The sequence below is a fragment of the Balaenoptera borealis genome (genome assembly GCF_965194805.1).
Source record: "Balaenoptera borealis genome assembly, chromosome: 1".
In the NCBI taxonomy this organism is placed as follows: domain Eukaryota; kingdom Metazoa; phylum Chordata; class Mammalia; order Artiodactyla; family Balaenopteridae; genus Balaenoptera; species Balaenoptera borealis.
Window position 1 is genome coordinate 52404096 of NC_138860.1, and position 17859 is coordinate 52421954.

A 17859-nucleotide genomic window follows, 5' to 3' on the forward strand; every position below is an offset into this window, starting at 1 on the left:
AGAGAAAGACAAATACCATAGGATATCACTTATATGTGGAATCTAAGATAAGATACAAATGAACTTATTTACAACACAGAAACAGACTCACAGACATAGAAAACAAACTTATGGTTACCAAAGGGGAAAGGGGGTGGAGGAGGGATAAACTAGGAGTTTGGGGTTAGCAGATACAAACTAATATATTTAAAATAGATAGACAACAAGGACCTACTGTATAGCACAGGGAACTATATTCAATATCCTGTAATAAACCATGATAGAAAAGAACATGAAAAAGCTTATATATATAGTTTATATATATATATATATAAACTTTATATATATATATAAAAGTTAATCACTTTGTTTTACACCAGAAACTAACATTGTAAATCAACTATATTTCAATTTAGGGACTTTCCTGGTGGCGCAGTGGTTAAGAATCCACCTGCCAATGCAGGGGACATGCGTTTGATCCCTGGTCCGGGAAAATTCCACATGCTGCGGAGCAACTAAGCCCGTGCACCACAACTACTGAGCCTGCACTCTAGAGCCCGCAAGCCACAACTACTGAAGCCCGCATGCTCTAGGGCCCGTGTGCCACAACTACTGAGCCCGCATGCTGCAACTACTGAAGCATGTGTGCCTAGAGCCTGTGCTCCACAACAAGAGAAGCCACCGCAATGAAGAGTAGTCCCCACTCACCGCAACTAGAGAAAGCCTGCACACAGCAACAAAGACCCAACGCAGCAAAAAAAAAAACCCAGAAAACTATACTTCAGTTTTTAAAAATTTTTAATAAAAAAAAAATATTTCAAACACATACTGAAATCATGTAGAAAGAAATAATTTGTTACAAAGGTTTTAAGTTACAAATAATTTGCTTAGCTCTATACCTCATTTCATACAACTAAATCAATCCCAGATAGAATATAATTAAGCATTTCCAAAACAAATTTTTAAAATAATGAACTATAAGGATATATTTGTACTAACTGTTAAGATAAATTTTCTAAATAGTCAAGAAATGAAGAAGGATCACAAACATGCTTTAAGGTTTGAATAAGTCTTTTAAACTGCACAAATTTTATTTGAAAACAAAAATATCTGGGATAAATGTAAATGATTTTAAAACCTACAACGTAGAGTAACTGAAAATAAACGAAATATTGCTACATATACTCAGATTCCACTTGATAGTCAAAAGAAACAAGAGAGGCTACTTGAAAAATACTCAAATATTATATTACAAATATAAACTATTTTATGGAAAAATATACCACTTCACTAATAAAATAAAAATACAATAGTAATATTATATACCTATTAAACTAATAACCATAAAAACTTTTTATTAACTAAGTACCTAATAAGAGCTAGATATCTTGTTTCATTTACTATTTATAATAACCCTACAAGATGTTATCACCATCCCACACTTTACTGATGAGAAAATGGATGCTCAGAAAGGTTATGTGAAACTTTCTCAGTCATATAACTAGACAACCACATGGGTAAAAACCTGAACCTACTCATCCAACTCCAAAGATCTTTTCCTTTTCCTCACCCTATGCTATGAGTAAAACACAAATCACAGAACTATAATAAAGCAATGCTTAAGCCCAAATTTGGTAAAGTCATGGGGGGAAATTGTACTCATAAATTGTTATGGGCATTATTAATGTGTTATATCTTTCTAGTGGAAAATCTTATAATATATAATGAGCTACAAGATAGTCATATTCTGCAGTATAATCATTCCTAGTATACCCCCAAAGAAATAAGCCAAATCGGGGAAAGGGGGGTGGGGCACATATCCATAAGGAGAAACTGTAATGGAAAAAAACTATAAACAACTGAAGTGTCCAATAGAGCCTACTTCAACATTTCAATATAATAGATTAGTAGAGTATCCCACATCCTCAACATTTTTATTATTGGTCAATAGACGGGAATATATATGAAATAGTCTTAAATGAAAAAAAGGAATACAACTTATACTGTTTATAACCATTTTAAAAATATACATATACAATGAGAAAAATAAGACAAATTTAAAGTGACATAGCCTATTTTTCTCTAAAGCTCCTTAACTTCATAACAAATTATTTTAAGTTTGAGCATATATATGACTATGTCATATAACATTTTAAAATTTATGCTAGTATATTGCATTAATGACCTCATAATTGATGAGACCTTTGTTCCCTGATGTTATGGACTGAACTGTGTGACTCTAAAGTTCGTATGTTGAAGCCCTAGGCCCCAGTGTGACTGTGGGCCTTTAAGGAAGTCATTAAGGTTAAATGAGGTCATAAGGGTGGGGCCCTAATCTAATAGGACTGGTGTCCCTTTAAGATGAGAGAGAGACACTAGAGTTGCCTGTGCAGAGTAAAGGCCAAGTGAGAATACAAGATAGCCCTGTCTACAAGCTGAGGAAGCCTCAGGAGAAAGCAGCCCAACCACACCTTGATCTTAGACTCCTAGCCTCTCAAACTGTGAGAAAATACATCTGTTTTTTTAAGCCACGTAGTCTGTGGTATTTTGTTATAGAAGCTCTAGCAGACTAATACACCCAGAATACATTTATTTAAAAATAGAAGAATTATACTGATATGTTGGATAATTTTAAATACAATAAAGTTATATGTAAATAGTATAAATTATTAAAGTTCATTGCCTAAGTTTTTAAAAATATATTTATTAACTTCAAAGTTGCTTAACAATAGACATCATAAATATCATAAGTGACAAAATGCTGGACTGACAACTGCAAGACAGCTTAAAAGCAACAGATGAGTGACAAACTGCTAGCTGGGTAGGGGTTATGCATACTGAAATGCAATGATTCTTAGGAGAAATGGCAGAAAAGGAATATATTCCTCTGTATTTTGCAAAGAGGTCTCTTTCGTTAATTCATTATGATATAAAGCAAATAGAAGGTCCAATTATAGAGAAGATCTGAGGTATTATATAAGTTCTTATAATAACTAGACCTTACCACTATTTACTATATGTACATCTTACGAACTGAGTACTCTATTTTTTTTCTAATTTAGGTACTGACTCCCTAGAATAAGTGAGGAAGTCACTAGTTACTTAATTAAATAATGTGCTGTGTTCCCAGTACCAAGAGCAGTGTCTGTTGATTTAATGTATAAGGTCTTTTTGAATTAGATTTTTTATTAATAAGTTGATTAAATTTGAATGACACTATTAAAAGAAAATTATCTTGAAGAAAAAAAAGTAAAGCTTTCTAATTCCCAAGTTAGGAGGTCTTTAAAAATGTAACAGGGGGAGAGAGGATATTGTTATTACTATGACATTATAGATAAAGACAACATATTAACTGTAACCAGAAAGGAGAACTACATAAGGTATATTTAATTTCTTTTCCTACTTTTTTTTCTTTAAGCTTTCAGTCCTATCTATACCTACTGACAGAGGAAGAAAAATAATTTAGGAATAAAATTGCTTCCCAGTAATTTCTCCTTTTAAGTGTTATACACATGGGATATATACAGTTTACATCCCATGTATATTTATATTTTATAAGTTTCTTCTGAGTTTCACACAGCTAATAAGTGACAGTTATGTAGACTATATGGTATTTTGTTGATTTGATATGTCATAATCTGTTTAGTTAATCCTCTTTTATTGGGTGTTTCAATTTATTTCCACTATTGCAAGCATGGTGACACCATTAGACATGGGCCCAAAGCAGTTGGAATTACTTTTAGCTATAAGAAGCACAAGTTTTATTTTTTATATTGTAGCAGGTGAAGGAATATATACTGTACAGCTGGAGGGTTAAACATAGTACAGTAGTGAAACCTCTGAGCTTTTACCTCTTCAATTGGTTAGTAATCCTGAGTATGATATATTTCATTGCTTTAAGCATGAGATTAACAGTATTCAGCTGTGACACAAGGAATTGTTACTTGTATATGCTCAGAACATACACATGCTCAGAACAAGTTCAGAGTCACAGAATTTAAGACTAGCACATTACAATTTATTTATGTTTGGTAATTATAACAAATTCAATGATCAGGTATCCTCTTTCTCTTTCCTATTTTTTTAAAACTATATCCCTATAAGCTCACTTTCTTAATAGAAACAATATCAAATATATACTGAACACTGTAAATCAACTATACTTCAAAAAAAAGGAAAAAAAACATTTTGACTGAAAAAAATGAAAACACAACATTAAAAAAAAAAAAAAAAATATATATATATATATATACTACACAACCGCTATGTGCCAAACACTATTTTAAATGTTTTAAATACATACTATATTATTTAATGCCCGTCATATGCTGCAATTCCTATCAAACAAGAAAAGTAACAAACACTAGTGGGTTTCAAATTTTAAAATATATTGATTTGCTTAAAGACATCTATATTTTAATAATCCCACACCTTGCCATAATACTATAATAGCAACTCTGATAAGAACACGTTCTACTCACACAGCATTTGTGAATAAATGCTACATAAACTATAATTTACATAGTATTTCCAAATTTCATTTATCACTTTGTAAGAAAGAAATTACTATCCCATAAAAGTGTAAAGAGAAATTCAGAGATTAAATTTTAAAAATGAGAATTGGCATAGATGGAAGTAGAATTCAGGTTTCCTGGGTCAATGTATTCTTTCCCCTGTGGGGAATGAGAAATGAAGAAAGGTTTACAACTGCAGAAAGTTCGAAAACCACTTACGTAGACTCTAGGCTGGGTAGAAGCTACCGCGCAAAGAGAAAAGGAAATCTCTACACAAGAACTAGCTCCAGTCTTTGTATTAAACAGTATATTTCTGCCTTAAGAGCTTGACTGTCCACTAGTGAAGCACTTAGGAGATATCATAGTTACTGCTAAATAAAAACTGCTGATCTGACTGGTAGGAACACTATGTACTGTTCTTTACTTCCTGGACCTGAAATTCCTTATAATAGCACCTTAAACTCTGTTTAAGCCTCCATTTGCATAATTATTATATATGATTAGAATGTATAAGATATTATGAAGTAATAAATATAGAATATTTTATATCACTTTAAGTGGACCATAAATGTGTAAGAAGCAAGGACACATTCTCAGAGCACCTCACACATAAGTGGGCTACCAATAGGTTGGCATAGTTGCTAAAAACTGAAAGTTAACTACAAAAGTCCAAAAACGTTTGTAAATACAAATACCAAAAAAAACCCAAAAACCTATAGCCTTCTTTTATCAAATGTATACATGTTAACCACTGAGAGGCACTGATTCTAAGAATTTCTTTTAAACTCTTTATTTCCTTTGATGCTCCTTTACTTAGATCATCCTATGATCACCTGGCAAGGAAACAGACATACTAGTATCCAAGGAAATGCAACAACCTAGCCTTTCAAAAATTTTAGCAGAATGTTAATAGAGGCACATCAAGAAAGACTTTATTCTTTTGGTAATTATCTACAAGCCAAGGGTAAGAAGAAAACATATTTACTTAATAGTATAATTAAAACTCATCGGGCAAAGGGAAATCTAAGGGAGGACAAGGTTTAGGAGAAATACTGAATTTCTGGCACAAATATATTTGGAAAATTACTCAATTTTTTACTGTTATTATTTTTAAAGAAATTAAATTGTACTCCAATAAGAAAATTATTCAACAATTCCCACAGTTTTAGAAAGAGTTTAAACTTCTGCTGATGTGGTCAATCTCATAATAAAGATAAGATAAAGTTTTCTAACGGTAAGAGCATATCCAAAAGTTTCAGTGTTAAGGTTTTCAAAAACAAAAAACAAACAAACATAGGTCCTAACTCATAATTGGAATACTTCATCAGATAAGATCAATCATTTCCAAGGCAATCAGATAAAAATTTAAGTTCTTTCTGTAGTTTAAAATGCTATCATCAATATCATACTTTTAAAAATTTAAACAAGTCCTAAATGAGCTTTTTTAAATGTTGACGACTCTGTTACCTGAAATGCCTCAAACACGAATTTCTATTTTCTCATCTAAAGAAATATTCAAGATTTGCATCTTCTGCTTCCACATTCAAATTGTGTATTACTATGACATGAGCAAATCAAAAGCCCCACTTATTAAAAGCTATCAATACACTTCAGCTCTAAATAGTTCTCTCTAATAACATTTGTCAATTTTTATGAAGAGATAATAGTAGAAATTCTACCTTTTAATTCTCAACTGTGTCAGGAGAAGATGATTTGATAATTTCTCCCTCTAAATTGCATTTAATGTACAAAAGTAGATCAACGGGATTAAAAAGGGTAAAAGACAAAACAAAACAAATAGTTTTACACAGGCCCCAAAACAGGGTTCAAGAGTATAACGTAATAAAAAATTTCTTCTAAATCCATTTTTTACTATTAATTACTATCATTCACTGAGTCTCTAAAGCAGTGTTTATTACTTTCTAAAAATTGTACTAATTAAGTAAATTAGTTTATAATGAGCAAATAGAATGGTTTAAATTATTAATAATGGTTTAATTATTATAAAACACAAATATTAAAATTCCAATAGTCATTAAATCTGAGCCCTCCCTCTTTCCCCTTATTCATCACAATATACCTTCTCTTACTGGCTCATTGGTTGATTCTCCTTTTAGACTCAGCATCCTGGAGAAGCCATTGGAAAGAGTAGAGAAAATGCCACGGATGAAATATCCCTGCTGCTCAGACTCCACTGACCCCACTGAAGTCGGCCACCGTCTAACAAATCTGATACTGCAGCGGTGTTCTGGCTCTGAAAGAGATCTGCTGAATGGAACCCGAAGTGACCGAGTGTTGACCAGGTTCTGCTTCTCCATTGATGTTCCAAGGACCTCATTAGCAGAGGAAGAAACATTATCCCCAACCATCTTTGGCAGGACCTCTTGTTGTGGTTCATCCAAGCCTCCTTTATTATTTTGCAATTGCTCCCTTTTGCCCCCTTTCCACCTAAAGCTGGGATGTGTTTGCCACCGATATGCACCCAGTGGCTTTCCTAGATTGGAAACAGCCTGTTCATTTTTCTTCCTCTTGCTTTTCATTGGACCACACCATGGATAACTCTTTACGCTTGTTCCTATCTCTGAATGTGCATAATCAGGTTCTGACAAAGATCTTCGATAGCTCGGAGGACACGGTGATGTTTGTCTCCTAAAGATGCTCATCTTCCATGACTCCATTTTTTAACAACTTCTCGAAACTTTAAATTTCCACTGCTCTGCAGTCTTTGCAGTCGAACCACACTTGTCCGTGCAGTCCAAAACATTCAACTGCTTAAGCAGCTTTCTTTGTGCGGCTTTGAACCACAGCAGATGTTGCTGCTTAAGAGCTGGTGTCATGTTATTACCCCGTTTTCCCAGATCTCTGAAATTTCAGCAAGCACCCAAAAACCTCCTGTCTGAAGCAAATTATCTTCATAATACAGCAAAAGAAGATCATCTCGCTTCCTGCAGTAGGTTATATTTCTGCACTGAGTTTTCAGGAAATGGTGTTTTTAAAAAATGAGAAGTGAAATAAAGCGATAAAAAACCCACAAACACCTTTATGGACCAATAGCAGTTAAGTGTTCACTATGTGAATGACACTGGGTTAAAAACAGATTGTGAAAGTACTCAAGCTGACATCCACACTTTCCGGAAGAAGAAGAAAAAAATCTGCCTAAAAGCCTGCTCTCTAAGTGACAGCTCTTCAGAATAGTTTTTAAAGTTTGCATTTCAAGAAAATCCTTGCTATTTATACCACAACTTCTCTCAAAGTTAATACTGTTTCTCAACTAATTGGTAAAGTCATATACTGTTTTGTGCAAGTAGGCACTGCAAAGACAAGGAAAAATGGACAAAAGAATGCCAAAATATAAAGCCATTTTTAATGTAAACATACTAGGGAGAATTTTAAAAGCACAAATGGATAAAAAAAAAAAAGAAAAGGGATAGAGGATATTTGCTATGAACTATAGCAAAGGAAAAGGAAAGTCTTGAGGCAACATCTTGTGGAAACTGGAACACAGGAAAGTACATACTTAAATGATTTCTAGAAGGGAAAAGTTTGCTTTGAAAATCTAATTGGGATAAGTTGTCCGGAAAAATATTCCCTATGTATTTAACCATAGAAATTCCTTTATTCCTCTTTGTGCTATTTACAACTTAAAAAAAAAAAAGAGCTGACTACCTAAAATTTTGTTAAAGCAAGTACCTTATATTGAACCAAGATCATGAATGCCAAGTTTTTGGCTGGTTAATTTTTTTTTCAACTGTCTGCTCATAAACTCCTGAAAATAGGGGTTTCGAATGGAAAGCCTGACAGACTTTAGACCACCAATAAAAGACATATAACATGGCAATCAAATCACTTTGCAAGTTGTATAAAAAAATGATGATTTCATGTGGAAAACTAAAAAACCATCCATTTATTTGTAGAATATGTACAATGAAAAACAGTTCTTACACTAAGTCTCTTTCTTATTACTGCCAAATAGTAAAGTTGGTAACATACCTATTCTTTGAAACATATTAAAATGTTCTAGTTATTTCCATTATCATAAAGTAATAATCTCATCTTCATTTGTTTATATAGTCTGTAAATTTATACATTTCTATATTAAGGAAATTTTGAAGAACTTGGCTTTCCCAAAAGCATAATATATCAAACTAGAGCGTATTACAATCGTAAAATATTCCCTTGTTTTAAAAAAATACTTAGAAATGTCAATCTGCATAAAGAGAAAAACAATAAACATTAAGTTCTAATCTCTATTTATGGCACATCACACAATCCACAAAAACTAATCTGTGATGGAAAATAAACCTAAATGTAAAATATAAAATGATAAAGCTTGTAAAAGAAATCACAAGAGAATATTTTTGTGAACTGAAGGTAAGCAAAGATTTCTTAGAATACAAAACGTAATAACCATGATAGGAAAACATTAATAAATATGAATTCATAAAAATCAAAACCTTAATATGTCTAATAAGACATATTAAGAAATCAACAAGCAACCTACAAAATGGGAGAAAATATACACAATACAAACATCTCACAATTTGTACCACAAGATATAAAGAACTCCCACAACTTATTAATAAAATGAAAACCCAATTGTTAAAAATAGGCAAAGAGAGCTGAACAAATCCTTCATAAAGAAAGCTATATGAATGGTCAATAAGCATATGGAAAAAGTACTCAACCTCATTAGGATTTAGAGAAATGCAAATTAAAGCCATAATGAGATATCACTCACATTCACCAAAATGGCTAACACTTAAAGGGCTAATAACACCAGACGTTGGTGAGGATGTGGAGCAACCAGAAATCTCATAATTAGTAATAAAAGTATGAAATGATACAATTGCTATGGAACAAACTTGACAATATTTTTTTACAAAGATAAACATACATCTACCCAATGCACATCAGTTCCACTCACAGGCACTTACTCAAGAAAAATGAAAATATACAAACTTGTACTTCAATCTTCACAGCAGCTTTATTTATGATACCCATAAACTGAAAACCACCCAAATATCCATCACAGTAGAATGGATAAACAAATTGTGATGTTTTCATACAATGGTATACAACTCAGCTATAAAAAGAATAAGCTACTAATAACAAAACAATGTGAATGAATACCACAGATATAATGCCAACAAAAGAAACTACACACAAAAGAGCACATACTGTATGATTCCATTTCTACAGAGTTCTAAAACAGGCTAAACTAATCTACAATGGGGGAAAAAAATCAGGAAAGCAGTTGTCAGGGGTGGAGGGCATTACTAACAAGAAAAGGACACCAGGAAGCTTTCTGGGGTGATGGAAACTTTCTAAGTCTTGATATACATGTGAATATGGATGTGTTTATTTGTCAAATTCATCCAACTGTTCCCTTAAGATTTATGCATTTTTCCATAATTAAATTTTACCTTAAAAAACTGTAAATACTATACTCTAGTTAGTAAGTTTACTTATCCAGTGTAATGGGTTAGCAATTCTGAAAGCCCCTTCTGTGTATTTTAGGCTTGAGGAAAGGAGTAAATACATTGAGAGGATGAATGAATGGATGAATGAATACATACATACATACAGACAGACAGACAGACATACCAATACCGGAACAAACCGATATTATGCAACTCCTGATATGATGAACTGTGAAAGAATAGCTTGTGATTTATTCCTGCCAAAAAAAAAAAAAAGCATAACCTAAATTTAATCACAAGTAGCATCAGATAACCTTGAATTAAAGAAGATCTACAAAATAACTGTATCCTTTGCTGCAAAAATGTCAAGGTCAAGAAAATCAGAGAAAGGCAATAGAACTGTTGTAAATCAAAGGAGACTAAGGAGAAACAATTAAAAATAACGCCTAATTTTGGATTTGATCCTAAAGTGGGGGGGGGAGAAGCTATAAAGAACATTATTGGGACAATTGACAAAATTTTAATATGGATTATGGATTAGATAATAGAATCATACTAACATTAAGCTTCCTGATTTTGATTATGAAAGAAAATGTTCTAATTCTTACGAAATTCACACTGAAGTGTTTAGGGATCTAGAGGCATGATGTTTCCACTTTACTCTCAAATGACTCAAGGAAAAAACTATGCATATAAAGGTAGATAAAATATGACCAAAGAAATGGGGCAAACTGTACACAATTATTGAATCTAGGTAAAGGGTATATGGGAGTTTCTTGCACGCTTGCAAATTTTCTATAGGTTTGAAATTTCATCAAAATAAGACATTACACAAGCAAAATTTTTTTAAATTTCAAACTACTTCCTTTGGGTCTGTAAGATATTTTTATTATTAATACTGTAATGGTCCCTATTTCAGAGTATCTTTTGAGTAATACATATAACAAAGTATCTAGTTTCACAGGTTTCATGAGAGGGAACTTAATCAAGATCACCCTATTAAAATACCTCAGTGAAAAATTAAATTAAAACTATAATTTTGAGAAAAGTTGCACCATAGGAGTAGAACTTGAGCCCCATAATCAACACTGTAAAATTCAGAGACTCAGTGTTAAATGAGAAAATACTTTTACACACTAAATAGGTAAGGTAAAAATAATTGCCATAGTTTCTAAGGAACTACTACAATTCTTCTAACCATAAACTTCCCTATTTAAGGAATATGGAAATGGAAAATATTAAACAGCACAGAAAAACATTCAAGCGAAATCAGAAAGCAAAAGAACTATAGATTGAGGAAGTGACAGTCTCTAAGTAGGAATAATCAAAGAAATGAAGAGATTCATCTCTCTCACAGTTGGCTAAAGGTGGATTTGGCAAATGCTTCAAATTATCTTCTATCATTATGAAAGCCTAATATCATTTATGTTAGTTATTTCTCCAAGTTTTATCTTTCATCTGAATATAAGACAACTTGACACTCTTCGTTTTCTGAATTTTATCAAATATATATAATGAATTTATAATTTTTAAGAAAATATTCACAGGTTTTATAATTTTTAAAATTAGAAACAATGACACTAGTGCCACTGAACTACCACATTCATTATGAATCCTAATATAAAAATTGGCTGCTGATTGAAGTGTCATAACAAGAACATTACTGCCACCTCAAGTATCAACTAATTATTATTAATTTTCTTAATAGTAATTTGTAATACTTAAAGCACAGCTTTAAGAACCACTCGGTTGCTAAGTCAAAAGAAATATCTGAATTCTCTAAATAAACATACAAGTACTTATATTCACACAGAGCCATATTTTAAATTGTTATTGAGTACCTGCCATGTATCAGGCACTGTATTAAGACTAGAGGGGCTTCCCTCATGGTGCAGTGGTTGAGAATTCGCCTGCCAATGCAGGGGACATGGGTTCGATCTCTGGTCAGGTAAGATCCCACATGTTGCGGAGCAACTAAGCCTGTGTGCCACAACTACTGAGGCTGCACTCTAGAGCCCACGAGCCGCAACTCCTGAAGCCCACACGCCTAGAGCCTGTGTTCCGCAACAAGAGAAGCCACCGCACTGAGAAGCCAGTGCACCGCAATGAAGAGTAGTCTCCGTTCGCCACAACTAGAGAAAGCCCGCGTGCAGCAATGAAGACCCAATGCAGCCAAAAATAAATAAATAAATAAATTTATTTAAAAAAAAAAAAAAAGACTAGAGGAACAAAAAAGAATAGAACACTGTCCCTGCCCTCTTGGAACTGCCAGTTGACTGTGAAAGGCTGACATTAGGAAGGGGGGGGTCTACAGAATGTTAGGGAAGTGATTTGTAAGGGAATTTTTAACCATGTCTAAGGCATAAGGGATGGAACCTATTTCTTTTGAGATTCTCTTAATCTTGAGAGTCTATTGTTATACTCAATTCTGCTATAATGTGACATGCATTTCTAAAAATCATCACACTATACCAAATTGAATAATAAAACTTCAAGGCTTATGAGGAAGTGGGGTTGGGAAGCAACGTTCAGAAACAATGACACATAAAAAAAGATAAGAAGCTAATAAAAACTGTAGACCATTTTACACAGGTTAAATAGTTAAGAAACACCTAAGCGCTAAAATAAATACAGCACGCTACTTTGAAAAAACCCTGAAGTTTGCAGTGGGCATCAGAAGGGTTGTAGCTTTTGTGTTTTTGTGAAGTGATGGAAGGAGGGTTATCTAAACTCTGAAGGACAGCTATAACACTTAAGTGGATGGATGTGGCTCATAACAAGTATGGGGAACTGAGGTAGCCGGTAGTTGGTCAAGATGTTTGCCTTTCAGTATTTGCTACAGCACGATGCTTTACTTGGATACAGTTTTCTGTATTCAGCTAACGTTTCTCAAACAAATGGCACATAAGCAAACACAAAATTCATGTAATGCTCAAATTGTTCCCTACTATCAATCATATGGTACAAATCCTCATTTTCAAAACAAATATAAAATATATAAAAATGTGTGATATAAAATAAAATTAAATTTAAAGAATTTTTTTAAAACACCTGAAACATGTAATAAAGAATAATAATAAAATAAAATAATTTTATTTTTAAAACACCAAAAACCAAAACAAAACCAAGCATGATAGTAGAACTGACTATATTTTCTCTTCTCCACATAACTGGTATGGTAAAAAACCAGGTAAAAATCAACAGGAGACCTTACCATTGGAAGGCACAATAAAAGCAGAGGGGAAATAGCTCTTATCCTTAGTAAATTCCACTCTTTAGTTCAAACTTTTCATTTTTTTCTTTTCTTCCTCCTCTCTATATCAGAACAATAAGAACCAAAGGATCAAACTCATGATGTGGGCACAGAGGACCAAGCATAAAAAGATAATGCAACAGATCTGCTTCTAAACTGGTGCTTCTCACATTGTAACATGTAGATGAGTCACCCCAAGATTGAATTAAAATATAGATCTTGCTTTAGTACATGTGGAAGAGGGTCTGAGATTCTACATTTCTACCCAGCTCCTAGGTGATACCTATGCTGATCCATGGGCCAAATTCTGAATAAAAAACTACAGACAGATTTTTAAATAAAAGGACTAATGGAATTCTCAAGGCTCCCATAAGATTCAGTCAAGTTCACCAAAATAAAAAAATTGTATTGGGATTGAGGGTAAAGCAAGAACATTTGCCTGAAATATTCTGTGAGAGCATATACATCACGTAGAGACTTAGCTCATGGTAGTGTACTGAGAATCAAATATACAGTAATCCAAACCTCTTCCTTGGAGACAGCAAAGACTACAATATATAAATAAAGCACAATTAAAAACTGAACAATCTTCTGCACTTTATGAACTGCAGCATTTTTTTAATGGAAGGAAGCAAGGGAGGAAGATGCGAATGACCATCTATAGGAGAGTGACAAATAAATCACAGTACAGAACTATGTAAAAACAAACACATATATTAGGTGAGCTACAAAGACACATTTTTTTTAAAATTAATTAATTTATTTTTGGCTGTGTTGGGTCTTCGTTTCTGTGCGAGGGCTTTCTCCAGCTGTGGCGAGCCGGGGCCACTCTTCATCGCGGTGCGCGGGCCTCTCAGTGTCACGGCCTCTCTTGTTGGGGAGCACAGGCTCCAGACGCGCAGGCTCAGTAGTTGTGGCTCACAGGCTTAGTTGCTCCGCGGCATGTGGGATCTTCCCAGACCAGGGCTCGAACCCGTGTCGCCTGCATTGGCAGGCAGATTCCCAACCACTGCGCCACCAGGGAAGCCCCAAAGACACATTTTTAAAGAGTGATGCCTGTGAGGAGTACAACTGAGAAATCACCTGAGATCCTTAAAGTTTTATTTTTTAATTGTAAGTATATACTATAGTCATAATAGTAAGAAAAAACTTAAACAGAAATTTATGTGGTAAGAGGTCTAAGAGAGAAGGTAGAAAAGCAATATATACTATAAAAAAGTAGATCATGATCCCACTTTTATTGAAGATTATCATTAATACATCAGTATGTACATGGTGGAATATGCACAGAGAGAAAAATCTGTTACTATTTCTTTTAAATATTTTCTTTTTTAACAATAATAAAATCTGTTGTTATTTTTGTTACTACAGGAGATTTTAATTTTTATATTATTAATTTCTGTAATATATGAAATTTTACGAGTGGGTATTTTTATTCCTTTTGAATGCAGAAAATTTAAATTATTATTATTATTATTATTTTTTGGCCACACCACACAGCATGTGGGATCTTAGTTCCACGACCAGGGATCGAACCCGCGCCCCCTGCATTGGAAGCGTGGAGTCTTAACACTGGACCGCCAGGGAAGTCCCTAAATAAATATATTTTTAAATCTACCCAGAGTAAAAATGGAAGCTTTAATGTTAACTCACAGAATCAGAATTAGAGAACAGAGAACTAAACAAGTCATCACAGATTAACTTAACCAACTCTTTCATATAATCAAACAAGATCAGAGAAAAGAACTTGTCCATGACTACTTAGTTAACAGCAAAAAACAAAACAAACAAACAAAAGGAAGAACACAGGTGTATCTTAATTCCCAGTTCAGGATTCCAAAACCTCTTTAAATTAGCATTTTCCAAATTATGATCCACAGAACGTAGCTGAGAAATTTAGGCTTACAGAGCATAATTGTGACATTAAGGCCAGACATTATAGTGTTATTTTGTTTAAATGCTAAAATTCTTTCTTTTTTAAAGGTTAAAATAGGATATCAGTTTCTCATTAAAATGGCTTTTTAAAATTTATTTCAACTAAGGGAAGCAAGCGGAGATGAAAAGGCAAAACTTGAGCTTTCTCAGTTTACAAATACTAGTCTGCCACCACTTCCTTTCTTAAGACACACCTTTTCTATACTGAAATTCTATACTATAAATCCCACATGCTCTTTTATAATAGAAGACATAACACATGCTACAATTAACAAAGAGTTCTGGAGTTCTGTTATCAGAAAAGAGAGTACATACCTCTTAGATCGACTCATGAAAAACTTTAAAAATAGGATTAATTTCTATAAACCAGAAGAATACATCTTTTAAAAATACAAAGTCTTTGTTTATACAAAGCTAAGTAATTAATAACAAAACATCCCCTTCCCATCTCCTATCACTGGAGCACATCTGCTTCCCAATGAAACACTTCCTGTGGCAAAAACTACCTCCCTTCTAAGTAGTAGAACTCAAAGACACACCTGACACGTACACAACTGCTTTTCATTTAAGAGACAAAGATATGTCTAAAAGCACTAAATAAAGATTATTTTTAACAGACAACTGCTGGAATTGATAATCATTTTTTAATAAGAAAACATTTTAAAATGAAAACCAAAACACAGATGACTCCTAATGCCATTATTAAAGTCTCTTTTAAAAAATAAAAAATAAAAACTTCTGCTTTTCCTCTGACCTCTCTAATCACACCTTTTCTGTCTCCTTTGAGGTGCATTCTTCTCTATCTAGTCTCTAAATGTTAGGAGTTCTTCAAATTGGGTCCTAGGCACCCCCTCTCCATATTCTCACCATGCACATCATCATTCACAGTTACCACAGCAACTTATACCTCCAGTTCAGATCTTGTCTTCTTTGAGCAACATACTCATATATTCAATTTGACAATTTGTGGCCTCTCAAATTGAAAATGTATAAAACTTAACCCATGATCTTTCCTTTAAAATCTGGTCTCATTCCAGTGTTGCTTATTCTAATAAAAAGCACCGCATCCACTCCACTGTACAAGCCCCAAACCTTAGTCCTCTCCCTCTCTTACCATTTAATATCAAATCCATAAGACTCGCTGATTTTCCCTCCTAAGTATTATTTAATCTACTTCTCACCATTTCCTCTAAATCAACCTACTATCATTTCTCACCTAGATTATAACAGCCTCCTAAATTAGTCTATCTACATCTACTACATCCCCTTGTAAACCATCATTCCCACTATAGTCAGAATAATCTTTTCAGAATACAAATTTACTGCATACTGTTTAAAACCTTTCAATTGCTTCCCAATACTCTTACGAAAACAACACAAAACAAACCAAAATTCCTCAATATAGGCTGGTCCCTACCTATCCCACCCCTTCAGCCTCCCTTGAAAACTTTTGGTCCTTCATACTAGCCACTCTCCTTCCCCACCATAGGGCTCTTGCCCACACTGCTCCCTCTACACGTAAGGATCTTTCTCTCCTCATCAATTGCCTACTCATAATTCACATTTCAGTTCAAGTGCTACCACTTCCTAAGGGAGGCCTTTCCTGACCTCCCTGACTAGGTCAAATCTCCTTTTATAGGCCTTTACAGTCCCATGTATCTCCCTATTACAGTAATAGCTATATTTGGATATTTCCTTGTGAGATAATTAATCACTGACTGTTTTACCCACAAAACTATCATTTCCATGCCTGTTTTATTGTCTACAGAGTTCTCAATGCTTGACATATGATAGGCACTCAATAAATATTTGTTGAATTCATTAATAAAATCTGAGAAAGATCTAAACTAAAAGCACCTAACTTCAGACTAGTAGTAAGAAGGGTCAGTGATCACTGTTTGAGTTTAACATTATCTCTGACACCAGGAAGATCACATTAAAATACACACGATGGGGGAGGGGGACAGGGGAGAGAAGATAGATATACTCCAGGGAGTTGTTTTCCTTGAACCAAGTGGCTATTTGTTTCTTCAAGGTTATGGACAGAGAGGAGCATTAACAGAGGAAAATAAAAGAATTCTGTGAAATGAGAAGAGGGCAAAAGGGAGGCAGGAAATATTGCTTTAATTGTTAAGAAATTTTTTTCCAGAAATGTCAATTTAGTTGATGCAGAAACTATTATCTGGCTTTTCTAGGTTTTCTTAAAAATTATTTTTAAGAAAAATTTTGGCATCACTGTTTGCAGAAAATCTTAAAAAAGCATAAAAAGATAACTACAAGCACTCAACAAGTTTTATACATTCTTTAATGAACATATACTTGGAAAATGAACAACATTCTGATAACCTGAAATAAATATCGGCATTGTACATCTGATAAATAACCAAGCAGCTTGTACTAAGGTAGACTTAGCTAAGCACCAAAATTGGGGATGCCAAAGGAAGGAATTGGGAATATTTTATTATTATAAGATACTTGCACTACCTGGGAAACAATATAGTATCATTTGAAAGTGGACTTGGATTAATTGTAAATATATATTGCAAATTCTAGGGCAAACACTTAAAAACTTTTTTAAAAAAGTAAGAAAGAAAAAAATAGAATGATATAAAATAATTAAAATCACAAAAGGCAAAAAAAGTGGAAGACAAATATAGAAACAAAGAACAAGAGCAACAATTAGAAAACAGTAACAAATATAATAGATATTGATCCAACTATATCAAAAATCCCTTTAAACATAAATGGTCTAAATAGT

General features: G+C 33.4%; 1 protein-coding gene across 4 annotated transcripts in view; it reads right to left on the reverse strand.

Annotated features, from left to right (window-relative positions):
• The window catches only part of RASAL2 (RAS protein activator like 2), a 389073-nt gene that overhangs the window by 251714 nt on the left and 119500 nt on the right, over window positions 1–17859 (reverse strand). The window contains exon 1 of one of the 4 annotated variants that reach the window (XM_082366726.1): window positions 6574–12911. The exons of the other annotated variants lie outside the window; for them this stretch is intronic. Coding sequence (XP_082222852.1) covers window positions 6574–7171 — 598 coding nt within the window. The 5' untranslated portion in view covers window positions 7172–12911. Of the gene's footprint in view, window positions 1–6573; window positions 12912–17859 lie in introns of those variants that run through there. 4 annotated transcript variants of the gene reach the window in all.